The sequence below is a fragment of the Astatotilapia calliptera genome, chromosome 13 (assembly GCF_900246225.1).
Source record: "Astatotilapia calliptera chromosome 13, fAstCal1.2, whole genome shotgun sequence".
NCBI lineage: Eukaryota > Metazoa > Chordata > Actinopteri > Cichliformes > Cichlidae > Astatotilapia > Astatotilapia calliptera.
Genome location: NC_039314.1, coordinates 8715305 through 8737305, shown reverse-complemented (window position 1 = coordinate 8737305; position 22001 = coordinate 8715305). Strand labels below are relative to the sequence as shown.

Sequence of the window (22001 nt, the reverse complement as noted above, 5' to 3'; positions counted from 1 at the left end):
TCACCGAAACAATAACGTGGCGCACAGTGTGACGCATGCACCAGTTTATTGTATTTCCAGACTTGCTTTCGGCACAATTTACAGTGCACGCTACTCTGTTTTTTGTCAGACTTGAAATAGCCGAAATACCTTCACACTACGGAACTTCTTTGGCTCTTCCGTTCGACAATCTCTCCGGCATTGGAACCATCATCTGTTTTCTCTTCGGTCACGCTCGGTTGATTTTTCTAGTCGGCACACTCATTTCCTCCATTACGCGCTGGCTCCATTACCCGCTGGCTGCTTCCCAAACAAACACACGTGCGGCTTGGCACTTGTGCTGTACGTAACAAGTCACGCGACGTGACGCTGCGGCTGTGATTGGTTCGGCTCTTCGCTACTTAATTTGGATTGGCTGACCTTTTTTTTTTTTTTTTTTTTGAGGACAAGAGCGGCGAGGTCTATCGCGATAGCTTAATTTCTCTATCGAGTAAAAGTTATATCGCGATACATATCGTTATCGTTCTATCGCCCAGCTCTATTTAACACTTACTTCATTCACAAACTCTCTGCATTGGTCTGACAAAATCTTTTTGGGGCAGCCATGTCTATATATAATGGAGCACAAGTGCTGGGTTACCTCAGATGCAGATTTAGTTTTTAATGGGAAAGCTTCAACCCATTTTGAAAAGTAGTCAGTTGCAGTAAGTATATACTGGAAGCCGCTTGAAGTTTTAGGAAGAGGTCCAGTAAGATCTATACCAATAAGTTCCCACACTTCAGACACCTATCAAGGACAAATTAATAATTTGAATAACAATTTGTATAATGTACACATTAACATTGATGGTTAAAATTAGTTGGCAAACCCTCCTGCCTTTATGAATATGAGCTACAAGCATAGTTTGATGGGTAAACGGGGCATAATATTTACCTGAATACACTGCAACGGTTGCACAGCAGTCAGTGGTTTCCCAACTTTTTGACACTGGTCACATTCCTGAATCTTTAAGGTAAAAATATTTATGGAGTTCACGTAAATGTTCAACATTCTCATTTGTAAAAAACAAAAACACTTAATGACATATTCTCTAACGAACAAACTATTTAGCAACAATAGTTTGTGTGCGTGTCTTCAAATCTCTGCCAGGCCTACAGGTTATTACTGTAATATCACTAATTAACCATATTTATTTATATTTTGCAAGTGTACAGTGTAGCATCCCCGGTTGAAAAGATGGTCTCTCAAACTGATGGTTCACAATCCTTTTATTAAACAGCCGTGTATGTGAACACACCGTAAGAGCTACAACATACAGAATAAAAGACTATTAGTAAATCAAACAGTGTGTTACCTTTAACCTTTTGACTTATTCATTAATCACAAATTAATTCTCCTTACCTTACATAACAAATAACACTAAAACTTGTAAATTATTGCATATAACAGGGAAATCGTTGCATCGCTGCCTAAACATGACGAGGTACGTTAGCGCCCTCTAGTGGGTGAAAACTTAGCCTTTATGCTTAGTAGCGGTCAGCAGCTATATGCTCCGTAAAACAACAAAATACATATCTACAGGACAAACTTTGTTACAAACCTTGTTCCCTCATCAACCAGGTGCTAAGAAACTGCTTTCGACTCAGTGTTGCACCTTAATAGCCGTTCCTTTTCCCATTCCCGTCCATTAACCATAGAGCACACCTTCTCTCTGTGCATTAAAACTCGCGCTTCTGCCATATGGTTTACGCCACTTGATTTACGGCACCTTGTCGCTCTGTGACTTTCAAAATAAAAGCATTCACTCCAACAATATAATAGCCACTCATAAGTTTACAAAACACTTTACCAAATATTAATGAGGTCATTTACACTCCCACCAAATCATTAAGAGCTTAACTGGGAATTAACTGAAGCGATAATGATTTCCTAATGAAGAAATGACCCGTAACCATTAAACTGTATGATAACACATAGTTCCATTGAACCTTAAACTTTAGAATACAGTTAAACAGTCTCTAATAGCAAAACCAGTTTCTGCACTGGGCGTTCCACTATAGAACGTTTACTTGAACATTGTCCCTTCTCAGTCTTCCTTTCTCCGAAGCAAATCCTTACTTTTCTTACAAGTCCGTCTTTGTCAGTTACTGTGTCCACTACACGTGCTAATCTCCATTCATTGCGGGGTAGATCATCCATCTTCTCCATGACAACATCTCCAACTTTCAAGTTTCTCCTTGGAGTGTGCCATTTCTGTCTTGTTGCGATGTTGGATAGATACTCCCTTTTCCAACGTGACCAAAACTGTTCTGATAAGTACTGCACCTGCCGCCACCTTTTACGTGCGTAAATATCCTCTTTGATGAATGTGCCTGGAGGGGGCAGGGATATCTTTGATTTCATAGTAAGCAGGTGATTTGGCGTCAAGGGCTCTGGGCTGCTTGGGTCACTTAGGTTGTCCACCGTTAGAGGCCTGCTGTTGACAATCGCCATTGCCTCATAAAAGAATGTCCTTAACGATGCGTCATCCATTCTGCCAGATGAAAGTGAAATTGTGAAGCGCAGAATGTTTCGAACTGTCCTGATTTGTCTTTCCCATACACCTCCTGTATGGCTTGAATGAGGAGTGTGCATTTTGAAGTCACACTGCTTCTCTGCAAGAAATGTGGTAATGCGATTGGAGTCCACTTGTTTTAAAGCTTCTTGTAGCTCATTTTTGGCTCCGACAAAGTTGCTTCCTTGATCGCATCTAATCTCACTGACTGCTCTTCTTATGGCTATAAAACAGCGGAGCGCATTGATAAAGGCGTCTGTAGTCATGTTGTCCAACATTTCTATGTGCACTGCTCTGCAGCAAAGGCATGTAAAAAGAAGTCCATAACGCTTGTGCTCTTTGCGAGCTTGTTTGGTTAGAAAAGGACCAAAACAGTCCATTCCACAGAATGTAAAGGGTGGAGATGGATCTAAGCGCTGCGTTGGGAGATCAGACATCTTTTGTTCCTCTGTGCCTCTTCTGAGTTTGCGACACTTCACACAGTGGTGTATAAAATTTGCTACGGCCTTGTTGATGCCTGGAATCCAAAATCCATTCACTCTGATCTCATTGATTGTAAAACCTTTCCCTTGGTGCTGCACCTTACTGTGGAAATGATCTATTATTAGTTGAGTGACATGGTGACCTTTTGGAACTATCACTGGGTGTTTCAGTATTGAGGAGAATGAAGCATCTTTAAGTCTTCCTCCCACCTTAAGGAGTCCATCAGTATCAAGAAAAGTGTCCATTTGAAACAGTTTACTTTTGTGTGGAAGTGGTTTCCCGTTCTTTAGCAACCTTATCTCCTCTGCATATTCACTTGCTTGTGTGTCTCTTAGAATAACACATTGTGCATTTTGTCTTTCTTGTACTGTACTGTGGCCTGTTGTTTTGTCTCCCTTGGCACAGCGAATGAGTCGAGCTATGGCTTGGGTGGCTTTGTACCATGAGGAAAACTTTGTTAACTTGTCTGATAAACCTTTTTTCTCTGTTTTGAGCGTGTTCAGTGCCTGCACCTTCTGGGTCTCCAAGTGGTATGTTCATGTCGATGTCAGCAGGTGGAGGTATTTCCTTAAATGGAAGTGGCATTTCATAATGGCCTTCAGTGTTTTTGTAAATGCCTTCCTTTAACATGTTCAGAAAGAGAATGTCATCTTGAGACACTGACTTGTTATCCTTGTCGTTATCCTTAAAGTCAGAGTCAAGGACCTTGATTACATCAGCTGGAGTCACTAGGGGAAGCTCTTTAACTGCAACTCTGTGACACACAGTAGACATGCTAGAAGAGTCACCATAAGATGATGTCGGGCCTACAATACTCCAGCCCAATGCTGTGCGAACTGCATAGGGTTCGTTCTCGCCTCCTAAGATTACCTGCTTTGGAGCTAATGCCTTAGAGCAACTGTAGCCAATTAAAAGGCCGACTTCACATTCTAGCTGTGGAGGAATCTCGTTCCTTATTTCCTTGAGATGATTCCACCGCCTTGCCGTTTCACAGGTAGGAATGTGAGAGCGGTTAACTGGTATACATTCTTTAGTGTAAGCAGGAGGGAGTTCAATCATTTCTGAGGAGTTATAGCCTCTTACCTTGAGACCTGAGATGCGTTCGCTTGGCACAACAACATCCTTACCAAGCAGTGTAGTGAGCTTCAACCTTATTGGGGTAGCCTTAGCTTGGAGGTTATTAGACACATCTTGGTCAATGAACACGGTGTCACTTTGCGTGTCTAGGAGGGCATAAACAAGCCTTTCTGTACCTGGATGTTGCTCTGAAGAAACCCATACTGGTACAATCATGGAGGTGCTCACGCACTGTTCACTGGCTTCTGCATTCAGAGACAGGGTGGTTGCAGCCTGTTCTGTGCTGATCTGAGTTTGTGGCTGGTTTGAGGCTGATTTATCATTGTTATAGTTGAAGTCGTGCAGACAGGTAGGATGTTTTTTCTTACACACTTCACATACAAGTCTGTAATTACAGTTCTTTGCGCTGTGTCCGGGTTTAAGACAACCATAACAGAGTTTTTTCTCCTTTATATATTTCCTTCGTTCCTCAAGCAATATTCCATTGAACTGTGGACAACTGTGAAGTTTATGTCCGTTGTTTTGACAGAACATGCATGGGGCCTTAACATTTGGACCTTTATTTTCAGTCTCAGTTATCGCCTGGGTATGGAGAACACTAGAGGTGGGCCTTTTGTCCTTTTGGCAGCCCTTACCAGTGTCTGTGGTGAAGTTTACAGAGTGGAGAGCCTGAAATGATGTAATCGGGTTGCACATGATCTCTGCTTCAGAAGACATGAACTTGGCAAAGTCCTTTAAACCTGGAAACTTCCCCCTTTCTTTCATAAACTGAGTGGCCTGACGATTCCAACTTGCAGCCGCCCAGTTTGGTAACTTTTGAACGAGTTTTTGGTTCTCCTCACAATCGTTGAGAATGCTTAAGCCTTCAATGTGGGGCATGGCCTCGTGACATGTTTGAATGAAATCAGCAAATGCCCTGAATCCTGTGGAGTCATTTGTTTGGATCTTTGGCCATTTTGCCAGTCTTTCTCTGAAAGCCCTCTGTACCACAAATGGATGTCCATACCTGTGGTTGAGACGCTCCCATGCATCTCTGTATGCTTCACTGTCGTTTCTATAGAAGATGCCATCAAGCGTTTGTCGAACTGGACCTCCTATGTATTTCTTTAAGTAGTGCAGTTTGTCAGCAGGTGAGATGTTCCTTTTATCAATGAGAGCAGTAAAGGAAGCTTTCCACTCTATGAATTGTATTGGGTCACCTGTGAACGTGGAGGGCTCTGGCACTGGCAGTCTGTTCAATGCAACACTATCCAGTACTGCTTGTGCTAAGTAGAGGACATCTGTTTGTGGAAGTGAGGTAGACACTACATTGTTGTCAGGGACTTTACTGAGATTAGAAACTGTGGGGGCTTTCTGAGCAGTGTTTCTATAGTCAACATCAGAGGCACTGATTTCACTCTTTATCTCAGTGTCATAGGTCCTTAGTCTAGCTCGTGCAGCCTTTAACTCCTTTTCAGCCTTCAGTTTCTCTAGCTCACGCCTTTGAGATTCGAGCTCCTTTCTTTGCCTTTCTTCTAAAAGCTGAATCTTTTCCTTTTGTTTTTCCTCCTCTAATAACACCTCATACTCTGCTTCTTTGGCTGCTAACTCTGCTGCAGCCTCTGCTCTTTTAACAGCTACTACTGACATTGCAGAGTATGACTTACTGGCAGAAGAGTTTTTACTTGAGTGCGTGACTGAGGAACTGTAAATGGACTGAGCATAGTCTGGCTCAAGAAGCTCACGGAGACGTATCTTTACCTTGTCCCTATCATAGTCATCTATGCCTGAGAGTCTTTCATGAGCAATCTTGATAATGTCTATGGTGACTGCTTCACATGCGTCTATGAGTCGCCTTGTGCCACTCGAGGGAGTAATGTTTTCTCTAATTTCCATATACAACTTTATGACATTCTCCTTTTCATTCTCTAACATGTCCATGAGTGAAGCAATTTGATTGTTTGTCAAGTCTCCTTTTAATTGCTCTCGTGTTTTACGTACTTGTTTTTTCCATTCATCATAAACTTTGAGAAGCCATTTTTCTTTCTTGTGGGCCTCCTCCTCCTGATACGCTTGCATTTTTTCAGTAGGCCTCCTTCGACGAACAGAGTGTGGAGGCTCCTCTTCCTCATTGGCCTTGGGATCCTCCGCAAACTCTGTCTCTTCTTCAGATGCTTCCATGCTGAGGACGGGGCAATTTAGTTGACCATCAGATCCCAGAAGACTTTGTGTGGAGCTGTGGAACTGGGACCTCGATGCTGAGCGTGGGATGGAGCTCTTCTCAGCTGGGGTCAAGCTCTTACTGTAGCATCCCCGGTTGAAAAGATGGTCTCTCAAACTGATGGTTCACAATCCTTTTATTAAACAGCCGTGTATGTGAACACACCGTAAGAGCTACAACATACAGAATAAAAGACTATTAGTAAATCAAACAGTGTGTTACCTTTAACCTTTTGACTTATTCATTAATCACAAATTAATTCTCCTTACCTTACATAACAAATAACACTAAAACTTGTAAATTATTGCATATAACAGGGAAATCGTTGCATCGCTGCCTAAACATGACGAGGTACGTTAGCGCCCTCTAGTGGGTGAAAACTTAGCCTTTATGCTTAGTAGCGGTCAGCAGCTATATGCTCCGTAAAACAACAAAATACATATCTACAGGACAAACTTTGTTACAAACCTTGTTCCCTCATCAACCAGGTGCTAAGAAACTGCTTTCGACTCAGTGTTGCACCTTAATAGCCGTTCCTTTTCCCATTCCCGTCCATTAACCATAGAGCACACCTTCTCTCTGTGCATTAAAACTCGCGCTTCTGCCATATGGTTTACGCCACTTGATTTACGGCACCTTGTCGCTCTGTGACTTTCAAAATAAAAGCATTCACTCCAACAATATAATAGCCACTCATAAGTTTACAAAACACTTTACCAAATATTAATGAGGTCATTTACATACAGTTTCTCTTTTAACTGATATCAAAAAATTTACTTATTTTAAACGCTATTTAACAACAGTACAAACAGTTAATACATACCCATGTTTTAATGTCAACTGTCATACCAAACCAGTAAAATCTGGAACACACTGCATTTAGCGTTTTGTGTGTGCCAGTGTGTCCTCCAATTGGAGATGAATGAAACTCATGAAATATCTTCCTGGCATCATCCATGGTTTTTACTACTCTTCTGGATCCAACAAAGAGTTCTCCATCTGCAGTAAAACAATATATATTTAGAAATTAATTTAACCACATATATGAGTTGTTAGTATTAACAATAAATTACTGACCCTTTTGTTTGAATTTGAGGCATATCTTCTGAGGTTTTGCCTCTGAGCCTTGTCATATCCTGAAGGGTAGGAGCCCGCAGAAATGAACGCGTAAATCTCTTCCCACTTCTTCTCCATATCTACGAATGTCAGTAAACATTTTCTTATGAGCTTCAATATGTGCAGTTGACAATGCAAATAATTTAACTTATTAAATAATGAAATTACCGAAACAGCCTTAAAACACCGAAGCTGCGGACTCAAAAGTGTTGTGCAAATACCACGCGTCCGGTAACTTGACAGCAGACTTCACCGAATCTGCAAATTCGACAGTTTTGTGCAGAAAGCAGATAGCGACTTCACTTTAATATTGACAAACAATCACAAAGGCTTAAAAAAATCAAGTATCAACGTCAATAAAAAGTACTAATACTTACTACTTACCTATTCTCCTGCAAATATGACAATGGAGTAGCGTGAAATCACAGCCGGATGCGCTTAGCTTCCCTTTTTGTGTTGTGCGCATGCTCGCACATGCTCAGGAACAACGGGTAGGACGGTTTACGGGGTAGGAGAAATTCCCAGAACACCGGCGGTGGTGGGAAATTTAGATCTGTGTGTGAGCTCTGCTGTACTATAGCAAGTATTTGTCCGACCAGGGTTTCGCGATTTAAGATGGGCAAGAATAAGTACACAACACGATTGAAAAAGTTTGCACGGAGGAACGATTTGAAGCTGGAATATGAGAACGTTTTAGAGAGACCTGGTGAGAAAAGGTGAGCTAAAACCGGATAAATGTGTTCGGCAGCTGCAATATATTAAAGAGGGTATGCTGCCATATTGTGCATTGGGCCATGCAAGTGCTAAACCAACTACTAAGTCCTTGTAGTCTTATATTAGTTTAATAATAGCTATTTGGTTTAACTTGGAATACGCGGGACTCGCTGTGATACACAACGGCTGTGTTGTCGGAGCCCATTACTTCGCACAGTCCCGAAAAATCTGGGCTTTGACAAGTCGTGTTTTGACGTAGTTGACTGTGGCAGTGACCTCGCTTATTACATTATTTAACTTGGGATTCAGTTCTTTCTTTTCATAACCAAACCATGTAAAGAGAAAGAGAGAACTTTAAGAAATTAATATAGCCACTACACTGACCATCAAAACGATGAAAAAGCCTCCGTGGCTTCACATTTCTGCGATCGGCATGATCAAAATTTCGCCCTTCTCTGACAGATTTGTCATGTTGTGCTCGCTCCTGCAACATCATCATCCCCAGAAGTTTCCCCGCGGTTATGTTGCCATGTCCTCTCATAGCTCTAGAAACATTCAGTTATCACTTATCGCTATTTCAGGTGACTACCTTATGAAGCTCATAAAGTAATCAAAGCAAAGGGTGGCTATTTTGAAGAATCTAAAATATAAACCGTTTTTTGAGTTGTTTCACACTTTTTTTTGTTTACTACATAATTCCATATGTGTTCATTCATAGTTTTGATGCCTTCGGTGAGAATCTGCAATGTAAATAGTCATGAAAATAAAGAAAAACTGTTAAATGAGAAGCTGTGATCAAACTTTTGAGTTGGAGTACATCAGCAATGTTAATTAGAGCTTTTAAAATTCTTTGTCAGAGTCATCATGAGGGCTGTGATCAATGGGCAAAGGTTTCCTGATGGTGAGGGGCAGAACGCTGAAAAAGCAAAGCAGAACGCAGCTCAGAATGCCCTGAAAAGTTTGAATGAGAAGGAAAATCTAATCGTGGAGGTAAGATGGTGCATGTGCCTGTATATGGAACACGTTTCACAAATTTGTTGCTCTATTCTTAACAATGATGTCATTTCTGAAAAATCTGTTTTTCTTTCAGATGAAGAAAAAAGATTCAAATGCGCAACGTTCTCACCTGAAATGCAGAAAAACTCTGTTTGATGGTATATCTGAACGCAAAACTAACTGGGTGAGTAGCAATACATTATAACCTGTGCTGGTTTAAATCAAACACTAACTTGTATGCATGGTGGAGCATGTAACTTGGAGCAAACAGTGGATCTTATTATTACTGTAAATGTTAAGGGGTCAAAATGAAGTACCAGGAAATACTGTCTGACTTGTTAAGATCCAGTGACTACGAAGGCCATTTGAGTCTGAATTTGCACACAAAATTACCTTCCAGTTTACAATGCATGTGTGACCCAGAGGAAGTACTGTTTAGATAGAGAAGATCCGTAGGCATAGAGTCAGTTCACAAAGTTTAATGCTAGTACAAAACAAACGTTTTATACATGTAACAGTAGCACCAAGAAAACAATGAAATTAGTAATATTTAGCCTTTTTTTTTTTTTTTTTTTTTTTTTTACAAGCTTTTTTTTTTTTTTTGTAATTCTGAGCATTTTGTAGTCTGGTGTTTTGGAAAACTGTAAATGACCAAAAGTAATAACAACAAATAAAAATAAAGTCTTTATTATTGTTATTTCTTTTTTTGCATAAAACTTTCCTACTCCAAATTTGCACACACATTTGTTTGTGCACACTGTTTGTAAATCAGGCCCATTGTCATGTTCAAGAAACCAGTTTGAAATTGGTTTAATCTTGATGGGCGTGGCTACCAGTGTGGTCTTCTGCTGCTGTTTCAGAGATGCTCTTCTACCTTTATGCTTATTTGAGTTAATGGTGCTTTCCCTTCAACACAAAGCATTATTGACGTTCTCCCCTGGCATCAGCTAGACCTTTTCAGAGAACTACCACTCACTGGATATCTTCTCGGTTCCTGGCGGTTCTCTGTAAACCATAGATGGTTGTGTAGGAAAATCTCAGTAGCTCACTTAAATTATAAGACCGACCATAAATAAATGCATTGAGTTGTTGCCTGCAAATGTAATTAACATAACATACATAGATTTTAAGGAGGACGATATGGTACAGAAGTTAAAGACTTTCTGCTTGTGTTTCAGGTGTCGCCCTTCGAAGTGTTTCAAGATGGCGCCTCAGCCACGCTGCCCACGCCACAGACTGAACCGTAAGTCACAAACTGAAAGCAGTGGTAGATTTGTGAAAATGGTAGACTAGACTGGTACCTGTCCAGGATGTACACTGTCTCTCGCCTTATGACAGCTGGGTTAGGCTCCTGCCTCCCTCAACCCTGATGAGGATAAGCAAAAGAGAGAAAAAGGATGGAGTGTTTACTAATTTACCTCTTTGTTTTCTCCCAGGGATTCCTGTGGTGCTTCATCAGAACCTGTGGCGCAGACCTGTAATTCGTCAAAAAACTCCAAGGTTCAGGTCTTGTATTACTTTTCACACTAACAGTGCTATTTTGAGTAAAAACTTTAAAAGCTGCAGTTCACAGTATTTTAAAAAAGATACTGTGAACTGCAGCTTAGTAGTTCAATGATTTAAGCAATTTTTAGGTAATTCATGCTACATGCTTTGGTGTCTTTTTTTTTTTCCTTTCTTTTTTTACACTATGCACTCTGTATTGTTTTGTCAAGGATATGTTGTGTCCTGAAGAAAAGGGTTCAGGAAGCTCCCCCAGTGACATGTCAGTTGATTCAGTAATCTTCAGGTATGGAAAATAAAAATATGAGAATGCCGTATAATCAATATTATCACCTTCTGTTCAATTGCAACCCGCAACCCTGAGGAGGATAAGCAAAAGAGAAAGGATGGAGTGTTTACTAATTTACCTCTTTGTTTTCTCCCAGGGATTCCTGTGGCGCTTCATCAGAACCTGTGGCACAGACCTGTAAATCGTCAAAAAACTCCGAGGTTCAGGTCTTGTATTACCTTTCACACTAACAGTGCTATTTTGAGTAAAAACTTTAAAAGCGGCCAGTGTGTCTGAGTGACTCCAAGGTCCAGTCTGAAATCCTCCTAAAAACAAGAAGATCAAAAATTGAGTGAAACCTGAAGAAATTGACAGTAAAGCTTGACAACACATTTGATGTTTCACGCACACTGTCCTATTTTAAATCAAACGTGAATATTAGAACAAAAACAAGTTCTTTTTCTAACTTCAGTGTTTTACTATGGGAATTGCCTTGGCAGAGCAGGTCAGCCACTAATCAGAAGATCGGTGATCCCACGCTGCCTCCTGGCTGCATGCCAAATATCCTTGGGCAAGATACTAACCCCATGTTTGCCTACTGGTGGTGGTCAGAGGGCCCGGTGGCGCCAGTGTCCGGCAGCCTCGCCTCTGTCAGTGCGCCTCGGGCAGCTGTGGCTACAACGTAGCTTGCCATTGCCAGTGTGTGAATGTGTGTGTGAATGACTGAATGTAGTGTAAAGTGCTTTGGGGTCCTTAGGGACTGAATAAAGCGCTATACAAATGCAGGCCATTTGCACCAGCGTGCGTCTGCTCTTATATAACAATCATTAGCTTACAGCTTTATGTGTTTAAGGTATGTGCTAACTAAAAATAAAGACAAGATGATAGTTTATTAAACTTTTAATGAAATTTGCAGATTGTTTCAGTGGAGTTTAATAAACTCAGCCGTCTGCTCCTGACTACCTAAAATATAACAGGACACTGGAGTAAATTCTCGATCATCTCACTCTTCTGTTTAATGTTTATTTAGCTGTGAGAAAACTGTAACTTTAATCTCAGCCAAACCGATTTACTCAGAAACTAATAAAACACTGAAAAAAGCCAAACACCAACATTTTTAAATGATCTGAACGACTTACATTCTTGCTTGTAAATATCTTAAGTTTATTTTGTGACCCAGAAAGATTAATATTTAAACTAAGTAGCTGACGCCATTGTTGGAATTGGCTGGGCCACGCTATGAATTCTGGGATAGGTTGGGCCATGAAGGATACACCCGACCCATCCTTCAAATCTGGGGAAATGAAGGCCGCATTTGGAGGAGTCTTCAAATTTGGACAGTCTTCGTTGTGTTGCTGTAACGTAATCGGCCTACAAATGCGGCCTCCGAAGGATGCGGCCCCTGAATTTGGGCACAGCTATGATACCGGAGACTGCTGCTTCTTTTTCTTCTTTCATGTTTGGTGGCAGCTGGCATCCTTGTACATGCAGTGCTGCCATCTTATGTTTCAGTACGTTATTACACTTTTAAATCCTACTAGTTATTCCTGCATTTTGCAGGATCTTACAAAGCTTCAGACACGTCGACTATTAAATTAGTGGTTGACGATTTTGATAGTAGACGTAAATGTGACAAGTCGACTAATCGTGGCAGCCCTACTGGATTTTTGCATAGTTAACCCTGGCTCAGGCAGTGCTGGAATCTAGTGCCTAAGGTCTGACCTGAGATCCTTTGCTATACCTGGTGTAGTCCTGGAGCGTAGCTTCAGGGGGCTGGTGCAGTTTGGGAATGGGCTATATCTCCCATAGTGAAACACCGAGCAAAGGTAGAAAAAGAGCGCTTGGTTACTTAACGTAATCCCTGGTTCTTTGATAACAGTGTTTCACCAGCACTTTCATCCTTTACTTGCGGACCAAAAGAAATCTACTGAGAATGAGTCAGGAGGGGCACGGCTCGACAGATCTGTCATGGACAGACAGGGTGTCACTGGAGCTTCCATAGTTAGTCACACCAAGGTGATTCCCATAGTGAAACATCTCACTCCATTATCAGAGAATCAGGGATTACGTTAAGTAACCCAACATTGCTATTTATATGCAGTAAATATTGAATTACTTTAATTTACTGTTGCTTTATATTTTCTAGCAAAATCTTCTGTATTTACTCAAATTTGCAGAGCAACAAAAAGCTCATATGAAGCCCAAAATCTGTGAATATCTATTCAGACATGCTACTAAGCTGCAGTTCACAGTATTTTAAAAAAGATACTGTGAACTGCAGCTTAGTAGTTCAATGATGTGAACAATGAAAGTTCATTGATTTAATTCATGCTACATGCTTTGGTGTCTTTTCTTTCTTTCTCTTTTTTTACACTATGCATTATATTGTATTGTTTTGTCAAGGATATGTTGTGTCCTGAAGAAAAGAGTTCAGGAAGCTCCCCCAGTGATATGTCAGCTGATTCAGAAATCTTCAGGTGTGGAAAATAAAAATATGAGAATGCAATATTATCAAAATTATCACCTTCTGTTCAACTGCTTTAAGAAATTGATATTTAATAAAAGATTTCTGTCAACAGTAATTCACAGTTTGACTACGTAGAGGAGCTGGGTAAAGGAGCTTTTGGTCGAGTAGTCAAGGTAAAAGATAAACTGGTGGAAAAGTATTACGCAATAAAGATCATCCGCTGGAACGAGTAAGTGAAGTGTTCTGTAATATTGCATGATTTCACTGCGTGCTTTATTGGTTTATATTGTTACAGTTAGTTATAGTAAAGTTGTATGATTCAGTTTTTTTCCCCCCTCTTTGAATTAGAAAAGCTCTACGAGAACCCATGGTGTTGTCAGACCTCGAGCACCCTAATATCATTAGATACTTCTCGTGTTGGACGGAGTATTCAGGATACCAGTCAGACAGCACTGACGAAAGCTGCAGTACACAGTAAGACTTGTGAAAGTAATTCTTCGCTTCTTTTGTATCATTTCACTGTTTGATCATTCATCCTGTTTTAGGTCTTTCACTGGTTCACCCAAGAAGTACCTCTACATTCAGATGGAACTGTGTGACACCAGAACACTTCTAGACTGGATAGAAGACTGGTATACGAAGAAATCAAACTCCAAGAGAAGAGAAGAAAGTCTGACCATTGCTCAGCAGATGGTCGGTGGTATCGAATACATTCACTCCAAGAAGCTCATCCACAGAGACCTGAAGGTGAGCCAGACGAAGCAGATAACGGGCTAACCACAGGTAGCGCACAGCTGTGTGTGTGTGTGTGTGTGTGTGTGTGTGTGTGTGTGTGTGTGTGTGTGTGTGTGTGTGTGTGTGTGTGTGTGTGTGTGTGTGTGTGTGTGTGTGTGTGGGTTAAAACCTGACAACAAGGTGTAATGTTCATATGTGACTTTACGTTTCTAAAATTATTTGGTTTACTCTTTTACCGAAATCCACAGAAACCCAGAGATTCTCACTCGTTACTGTTTATTGCAACACCACACCAACACTCCCACAGCCTCACAGGATGTAACAATTGGTCACATGTTTGCTTTGTTTCATCCGGCTAGCCTGCCAACATCCTGTTTGGGCAGGACACAAAAGTGAAAATCGGAGACTTTGGACTGGTCACTGCTGAGAACGACGACGATGACAAGTCCCCGATCAAGAGAACTGAGGAGAAGGGAACACCATCATACATGGCTCCTGAACAGGTGAGTCCGTCGACATTATTATGCTAATTTCCAGCTGCTCCATTTTATTTTTGGGTTCTACTAGAGTAGCTCTGCATTTTGAAAAAGTATCCTCTCTTCCTGCAGCTTAGTTCAGTTCAGCCTTCACTTCTGATTGGCTGCTCCTTGCAAACAAAATCAACAGCTAGTTGGGCACACAGATCTGCTTAAAGGTCTGTGTGCCCAACTAGCTGCACACAGATCTGCCTTTAAGCAGATCTGTGTGCATGAGATGACCGTATCAGGAATAACCCTGCTCACTGACATCATACAGAGCAAATAATCTGTCTTAATTAATCCTAAAATTGAATTTCTGTCTCAAAGGGATAACTTCTATATTTCGTAGTATCATAATAATCATCAGTTTGAATATATCTGTATCATTGTTATTCAAATTTATTCTACTCTTAAGTGGTATCTGTCACTGAAGCCTTTGATGACTGGATTAGTGAAATGATGGTGACTTCATGAGTACAGGCTGTGTTGTAATAAGTCATGATGAAGAAGAATTCAGTGTATTGTTTCCTCCACCAAGGAGGTTCTGTTTTTGGTAGCGTTTGCATACATGTTGTTCTGTCTGTAAACACAACAGCTTTAAAACGTTTGAATATATTCTGATAAAACTTTGTAGACGTGTAGAGTGGAGTCATCTTAACAACCCATTCAAATGTGGCATACATCCACCAAGTTCAAGTTTATGATTTATTGCGATGTATTTAAAAATTTACAAAAAGCCTTATAACTATGATTCTTATAAGTGTGGTGTGTATCGTCAACATAAAGTATTGTAAAAAGATTAAAAATAAATCATTCTTGACCTCTGACCTCTCAAAGTTCAATAGAGTGATCGGATGTTCAATTGATGATATTTCCATAGAGCCATTTCTTGAAACTATGTTTTTATGGACAACATATAGGGAATCATGCAATATATTTGCCAAAAGTATTTGCTCCTCTGCCTTGACTCGCATATGAACTTGAGCAATATTCAATTCTTAATCTATAAGATTTGATATGAAGCCGTTCTTTGCACCTGGACAAGCAGTGTGTCTATAGGAGTGTGTTTATTGAAAACTGGCTCGCATTTACTGCTCTCATCTTTGTATGGGGGTTGAGGTCGGGACTCTGTGCCAGCCAGTCAAGTTCTTCCACACAAAACATGCTCATCCATGTCTTAATGGGCCTTACTTTGTTCACTGGTGTTGGAACAGGAAGGGTTTATCCCCAAACATTTTCCACAAAGTTGGGACCATAAAATTGTCCGAAGTTTCTCATTATGCTGAAGCATTAGGAGTTCCTTTCACTGGAACAACTTCCTGAAAACCAACCCCACGCCTCCACCAGACTTTACACTTGGCACAGTGCAGCCAGACAAGTACCATTCTCCTGGAAACCACCAAGGTGTGATTCGTCACACCAGAGAACACGTCTCACTGCTCTAGAGTCCAGTGAAGGCGTATTTTACACCACTGCATCTGACACTTTACATTGTCCCTGGTGATGTAAGGCTTGGATGCAGCTGCTCAGCCATGAAAACTTATTCCATGAAGCCGCATTGATTTTAAGCTAATCTAAAGGCCACATGAAGTTTGGAGTTCTGTAGAAATTGACTCTGCAGAAAGTCAGCAACCTGTGTGCACTGTGTGCGTCAGGATGTGACTGGAACATCTGAATTCAGTGATTTGGATAAGTGGTTTAGTACTTTTGGCAATACAGTGTATAAAGAGATTCTAAATAACCCATTACTTGATCTCCGATTCCTTCAAAGTCAAATGAGGTCAGACTTTTATAAAATGTCTTTAAAAATATTTAAAACGTTGCTTAAAATTGTACTGTTTGTTTATACGTTTTCCATTTAGGAAATGATACTGGTATATGTGGCTTCTAAATATCACATTATAGTTTACATCCAAATATGTCACATTTAACCTTTTGACCTCACTTTTGCATTTTACATCTGCATTTCTTTCACATTGACCCCACAACATATTATATCTTTAAAGAACACGTCAAGAAAAAGATTGAACTGCTTAGTTAGTTAGAAAATTGTATTATTACATAATAAGCCCGGGGCTCTAATTTCTCAATGATGCAACTAAAAAAAATCATCCAGTCATTCGATTAAAAAGAAGAAAAAAAAAAAGTCTCTGCTACTCTGAAAATCTCCATGTAATCAACAACAAACGCACATTATGCCCCTATCGTGGTCTAAACCAATCAGAGATAGTAAGGGAGAGGACCTCTGATTGGTCCTGGGGTCCGTTCTTCGTACCTCGCTAAGTAAGTTAGCTGGATTTGATTGTTGACGATTTTGCGTGATCTTGGATCGTTCGGTTCTCCGAAGCTCATCCGGGTTCACTTTATGTAAACAGGATTAGATCGCGGCCAGTCGGGTATGTCCGCTTCATTTATACGAAAGCAACAGCGATATTTTACCACTGTTTTGCCATAAATAAATATTATCAATGTAACTAAAGGTAATGCAGTATTTGATTCTTTTATTGATTCCATACAGATACATACAGGTCATTTCCTAAAAAAGGGAAATGTGCTATTAATCATTCTATTTCATGTATTTGATTATTTCAGATGTAATTCATATTTCAGAGTAGTAATTGTAAATTACGTCGTGTAATCAAGATGAGAGACCACGGCTATAAAAGCGAAGGTGGATTTGGGAAGTCTGTCGCAGCCATGTCCTGTCCGTATACGCGAGCAGCCCATTGCGGAAGGTGCAAGATTGATAAGGAGAGTTCTCAGAATTCAGCATATATTGCGGGATAGACAGGATCCTTTAGCTCAGCGCGACAGTGTGCTCATAGAGAGATATCGATATTCCCGTGAGGGTATTATTTACTTAACCAACTTGTTGATGAGGGGGTGCAGGACCACCACCTGTCTTTTTTTGCTCTGCCCTTTTCCTGGTTGCTGTTATAAACAAACAAACAGATTATTTCAGGGTCTCTTTTCAAGAGACTAAAGGCAATATAAGTGATAAATATTACCATTCTGTAGAATATTCTTATATTTCACTTTTACTTGTTCCCATGTTCTAGTGGGTCCTGTTGTGGCTCTAATGTGAAAGAGGATATAATGTAATATAATAAATTTACCCTACCGCCTACTGGTGTTGGCCAGAGGGGCCGATGGCGCGATATGGCAGCCTGGCTTCTGTCAGTCTGCCCCAGGGCAGCTGTGGCTACAACCGTAGCTGCCTCCACCAGTGTGTGAATGTGAGAGTGAATGAATAGTGGCATTGTAAAGCGCTTTGGGTGCCTTGAAAAGCGCTATATAAATCCACTCCATTATTATTGTTATTATTGAATTACTTACGAGTTTGATTTGTCAGCAACTTTCTGCCAGCCCTCTCTCCTTGCTTTTGCAGCCTTTGCAGTGTTCCCTTGTGTTTTAATTAAACTCTGAAACTCCTGAAATCCCTCACTCAAGAGTTCTTGCTCTGCTGCCGGAAAATACTGAGCGCGCTCCTTCGACATTTTCGCCGACCAATCAAAGGGTTGCCGATCAATGTTTCTACTATCGATGCGTAGCCCCTGTTAAGCCACCCAGTGATCTCACATTACTTCATCCAGCTGTACTAATCGTCAACAACGGGTGTGTTCGGAGAACCGGGATAGCGCGATGATTTGATCTTGGATGTAGTAAGCGAGGTACGAAGAACGGACCCCTGGTCCAGATTTTCCTTTCGGCCTACGTGTGTGTACGTTTGAAAGTTTAGGTGGATAGACGGGTGAGTAGTAGGGCTGGGTTTCAATAGTCGATTTTCCAATTAAAGTGGATTTTAGCTTGAATAACGCGATGTTGATTCATTAAATCCTGAATCAATTTTTAAATATTGTTTTTTGGTTTTTTTTGCCAGAAAAGCCAGGAGCTCACAAAACTATTTGAACAACCACCAAACAGATAAAATAGTAAATGAGAGCAAGTAAACAGATTCCACACAAAGCCATAAACGGAGCGTGGAGCCAACGTATCAGTGAGATGACGGCTTTCTTACCTGATGGCACGAACCCGTTGGGGTTGAAAGTCGTCAGCTCACTGATTCTGAGCAACAAGTTTTGTCCCTCTTCGACCAAAATGTATTTCAAGAACAGTTTCCCATCTCAAATCTGTTTTCTGTATTATTCATTTGCTTATTTACCGTTGTTTACAGCGCTGTCGGGCGCTGTTTTTCTCTTTTCCCCCAAAATGACCTCTGACCAGAAATCCTTAATTTTGCTGTTTAATACTTTGGTATAATTTCTAAAAAAAATAAATATATTGAAAAACTCTTAGCTTGCAGAATATTTTTAAGGTGGTTATCTGATATAAAAAGTCAGGCCAGGAAAATCCCTTTCATGTTTTCTGTGTTTTATCCTCAGTTACTTTGACACAAAGGCATCTGCTGTGATGCTTACATCCCTGATGAAGTCTCACAAGTGTCAGTACTGATAAATGATCAGATTTATAATATTTCTGACTGAGTCAAGATTGAATTTAATCAAATCAATTATAGAAATCAGTGACAATACCCAGCCCTAGTGAGTAGCCTAAGCCCTACAGAAGTGGATGTAGCTGTTGGGTAATGACAAGATGAATGACTGAAAACACATTCTAAGCCGCGATAAATGCAAGTGTCCCCTCTTCCCACTGCCTTTAAACTGCAGGCAGCAGCGAAACAGGTCGTCAGAGGAGGCCGAGATGATGATTAAGTTTAACATTACCTACAATACTGCCAAAGCGCTTTAAGCACAAGCACTTTTTCAGTAACTTGTCTTTCTTGTAGAATTGCGCTCCAAAAAAAGAACTTTGTGTTGACAAGATTGTTACAAATTAATATTGCCTGTATGGACAGCAACCCCCCCCCCCCCCCCCCCCCCCCAAAAAAGTGCACATGTAAAAACTGCAGTGTTAATTGATGCGGTTGAAAAATTTGGGTGTGCCTAACTTTTGTGTTGGTGGACCTAAGAAGAACAAACGTTAGGCACACAGTGCAACCGTGGGAAAAAGGTTAGTCTAGAGCTCTGTAAGCTCAGGTTATTCATGCCCAATTATTTACAAATCAGTACCGATTAATACTTATTAACCATGCTTACAGAATTTCTATATGCAAAATACAGTACTATTCCCTTAAATGTAAACACTAACCAGAGAGTGAGCTGCCTTGGTGGAGGTTTGTGCGCTCAGTGCTTCTTGTTATTAATGCTGTTTAACTGCTTTAACACAGAAGGGCAAGAACTACGGCAGAAAGGTTGACATATTTGCTTTGGGGCTGATCTACTTTGAGCTTCTTTGGAAAATCTCCAGTTGTTATGAAAAGTCCAAGGTAGGTTGCTGTGCATGGTAGCTCATAATCTGTAGGAGGTCAAATGTTTTGTCTTTAACTATTCATTAGAAATTTCCTGAACTATATTTCAGACATGGAAAGACATCAGAAAACAGGAGCTTCCCCAAGAATTTGCATCCACTTTTATCTCGGAGGTACATCAACATTTTCTCAGTGTATTAGCAAATTTCAGTATGCATTTCTCACGACATGTGCTGGCAGAGTAAAGGCTGTGATCCAAAACCTCTCTATTTTTTAGGGTCACTTAGAAATGTATGTGTTTGATTTTAGATGGATTATTTATATCAGCTAACAGAAGACAATTTCCAGCAAACACCTCTCCAGTATTCCAGTGTCTGAAAGGCTACTTAATCATTAGAAAAGGCCTTTTTGTTTTTAGTTGTCACAGAAGCAAGGAAAGTCTGTGGAGCATCAGGACGTTCAGGTTCAAACATGAACATGATGGCGATGAGAACAAAATCAGAAAGGGATGATCTTCATATTTAGGGAAATAAGACTCTGGATTTAAAAGATATACACTTAGTGGAAAATGTCTAAGTTGAGCTCTAGAAATGGTGCAAATGAAAGATTGTTTCTAATATTTTATTACTCTTTTTATGCTACAGTACATCACCATCAGATCAATGCTGAGTATGAATCCCGAAGACCGACCTGAAGCGTCTAAGGTCATAACAGACCTGGAAGAGTGCGCTAAACAGATAAACGCTGAAGAAATAGCGCGTCGTGGAAGGGCCACTGTCTAAATAGCGGGAATACAACAGAAGAATTTCATCTGCACATGTGGGGGGGAAAAGATCCATTGGTGCTCTTGAATGACTTTCAGAATGATGTCAAATATTTACATGCAACTTACAAATCATAAATGATCGTTTTTAGAACATACCACCAAACATTGAAGCTACAGAAACCTGTAGTTTTCATTTTAAAATTTAAATGACCAGTTCTGCCCATCCTTCCAGGAAGTGTGCAAACCATGCCATTTGACACATGACTAGATATTTTATTGATCACATATTGAATTTACAGTTGCAGGATAAAGAATAAGCATAATATAATATTTTATATTACCACCGGTCCATACTGACTTTTCTTAAAAGTAATGTAGTACGTTACTTAATTACTCGCCAGAGAAAGTAATTTGCTGCACTGCTAGTTGCATTACTTTCGCATTACACCATAAACACACCAACACAAATTTGTGTCCTAATGAGGACACGTGTACAGCCTCATAGTTTTTAGGTATGAACAAAAAGCCGACAACACAAAGCAAAAACATTTCTACTGATTCTATTTTAAAATCATGAACAGGTAGAAACAGAGCTTCATGATGAGACTAACTGCTCATCGATGTCTGTTACTTGTTGAAGTTCAGGCTCTGACCTCTGAGTGGGGGTCGGCAAACTCCTCCATTGCAGTCTGAGGTGCACTGGGATGTGAAGCTTGGGGAAAAATCCTCAGTTTTTCTGACAATCCTTTCTTTTTTCTGTATTTCTTCTGTCTTAATGTCATTTGCATTTTTAAAAAAATATTTTTGTCCTTTGTATACTTTCTATATGCATTTATGTCTGTGCGTCACCTGGTGATTGCACAGTTTCCTCTTTTGAGTAACGTTTTCTAAGTCAAATAAAAAGAATTTTTGTTGTTGTTGTCTTTTGTTCTTTGGCCTGTAGGGGGAGCTGTGGCACTGCATAGGTCGGGCAGTTCAAATTGCGGCTGCAGGCTCCAGGCCCTGTCTGCCTGTGGGTAAGAGAGGTTTATTCACAGTGAGAGGGCCAAAGCTGAGGGCGCTGCGTGACATTTAATCATGCCCCTGGCGCATGCTGGATGATTAACATCTCAGTGGAAAACCGCAGTAACAAGTGCCAAACGCAGGATCCCACACAATCACCTGGACCCGGTGCCCACAGTCACATGGGCCCGCTAATCAGCACAAATCAGCTCCTGCAGCTCAGTATGTTACCTCAACAATCTCCACAGTGCAAAGAGCCTTAAAATTTGCTTGCCGCCTGTGGAGAGGCCATAGGTGAAGGACTGATTTCTGTC

At 40.5% G+C, this 22001-nt stretch overlaps 2 protein-coding genes across 5 annotated transcripts; one reads left to right on the top strand and one right to left on the bottom strand.

Moving 5' to 3' along the window:
* Positions 1–476: 476 nt before the first annotated feature.
* LOC113034715 (uncharacterized) lies at positions 477–7872 on the bottom strand. 3 transcript variants are annotated; one of them, XR_003274213.1, is made up of 7 exons: positions 7795–7872; positions 7579–7668; positions 7372–7490; positions 7118–7293; positions 1581–6945; positions 914–985; positions 477–766 (listed from the first exon to the last, which is right to left on the bottom strand). XR_003274213.1 is itself a non-coding variant. In XM_026189622.1 (5 exons), exon 5 carries the CDS (start codon positions 6252–6254, stop codon positions 3330–3332), a length of 2925 nt encoding a protein of 974 aa, XP_026045407.1. In that variant the 5' UTR covers positions 6255–6945; positions 7118–7293; positions 7372–7490; positions 7579–7668; positions 7795–7872; the 3' UTR covers positions 1231–3329. The 3 variants fall into 3 exon arrangements, 1 of the variants encoding a protein (XP_026045407.1); XR_003274214.1 differs by lacking the exons at positions 477–766; positions 914–985 and adding an exon at positions 992–1285; XM_026189622.1 differs by lacking the exons at positions 477–766; positions 914–985 and having other exon boundaries at positions 1231–6945.
* A 13-nt stretch (positions 7873–7885) lies between these two features.
* Positions 7886–21602, top strand: LOC113034718 (eukaryotic translation initiation factor 2-alpha kinase 3-like). Of its 2 annotated transcripts, none has more exons than XM_026189626.1 (15): positions 7886–8126; positions 8982–9114; positions 9215–9304; positions 10299–10363; positions 10557–10620; positions 10836–10909; positions 11049–11112; positions 13295–13368; positions 13471–13587; positions 13707–13832; positions 13904–14105; positions 14453–14596; positions 19842–19937; positions 20030–20092; positions 20564–21602. In XM_026189626.1, the coding sequence occupies exons 1-15, from the start codon at positions 8026–8028 to the stop codon at positions 20699–20701; spliced, it is 1551 nt and encodes a 516-aa protein (XP_026045411.1). In that variant the 5' UTR covers positions 7886–8025; the 3' UTR covers positions 20702–21602. The 2 variants fall into 2 exon arrangements, with proteins under 2 accessions (XP_026045411.1, XP_026045410.1); XM_026189625.1 differs by having other exon boundaries at positions 7887–8126; positions 19839–19937.
* Positions 21603–22001: the final 399 nt, after the last annotated feature.

Excerpts from the sequence above, each read along its gene's own strand:
- LOC113034715 (XM_026189622.1), bottom strand. The coding sequence starts at position 6,254 with ATGGAAGCATCTGAAGAAGAGACAGAGTTTGCGGAGGATCCCAAGGCC.
- LOC113034718 (XM_026189625.1), top strand. The coding sequence starts at position 8,026 with ATGGGCAAGAATAAGTACACAACACGATTGAAAAAGTTTGCACGGAGG. Across the intron at positions 13,369-13,470 it reads GCTGATTCAGAAATCTTCAG|TAATTCACAGTTTGACTACG; the intron begins GTGTGGAAAATA and ends TTCTGTCAACAG. Across the intron at positions 13,833-13,903 it reads GACGAAAGCTGCAGTACACA|GTCTTTCACTGGTTCACCCA; the intron begins GTAAGACTTGTG and ends ATCCTGTTTTAG.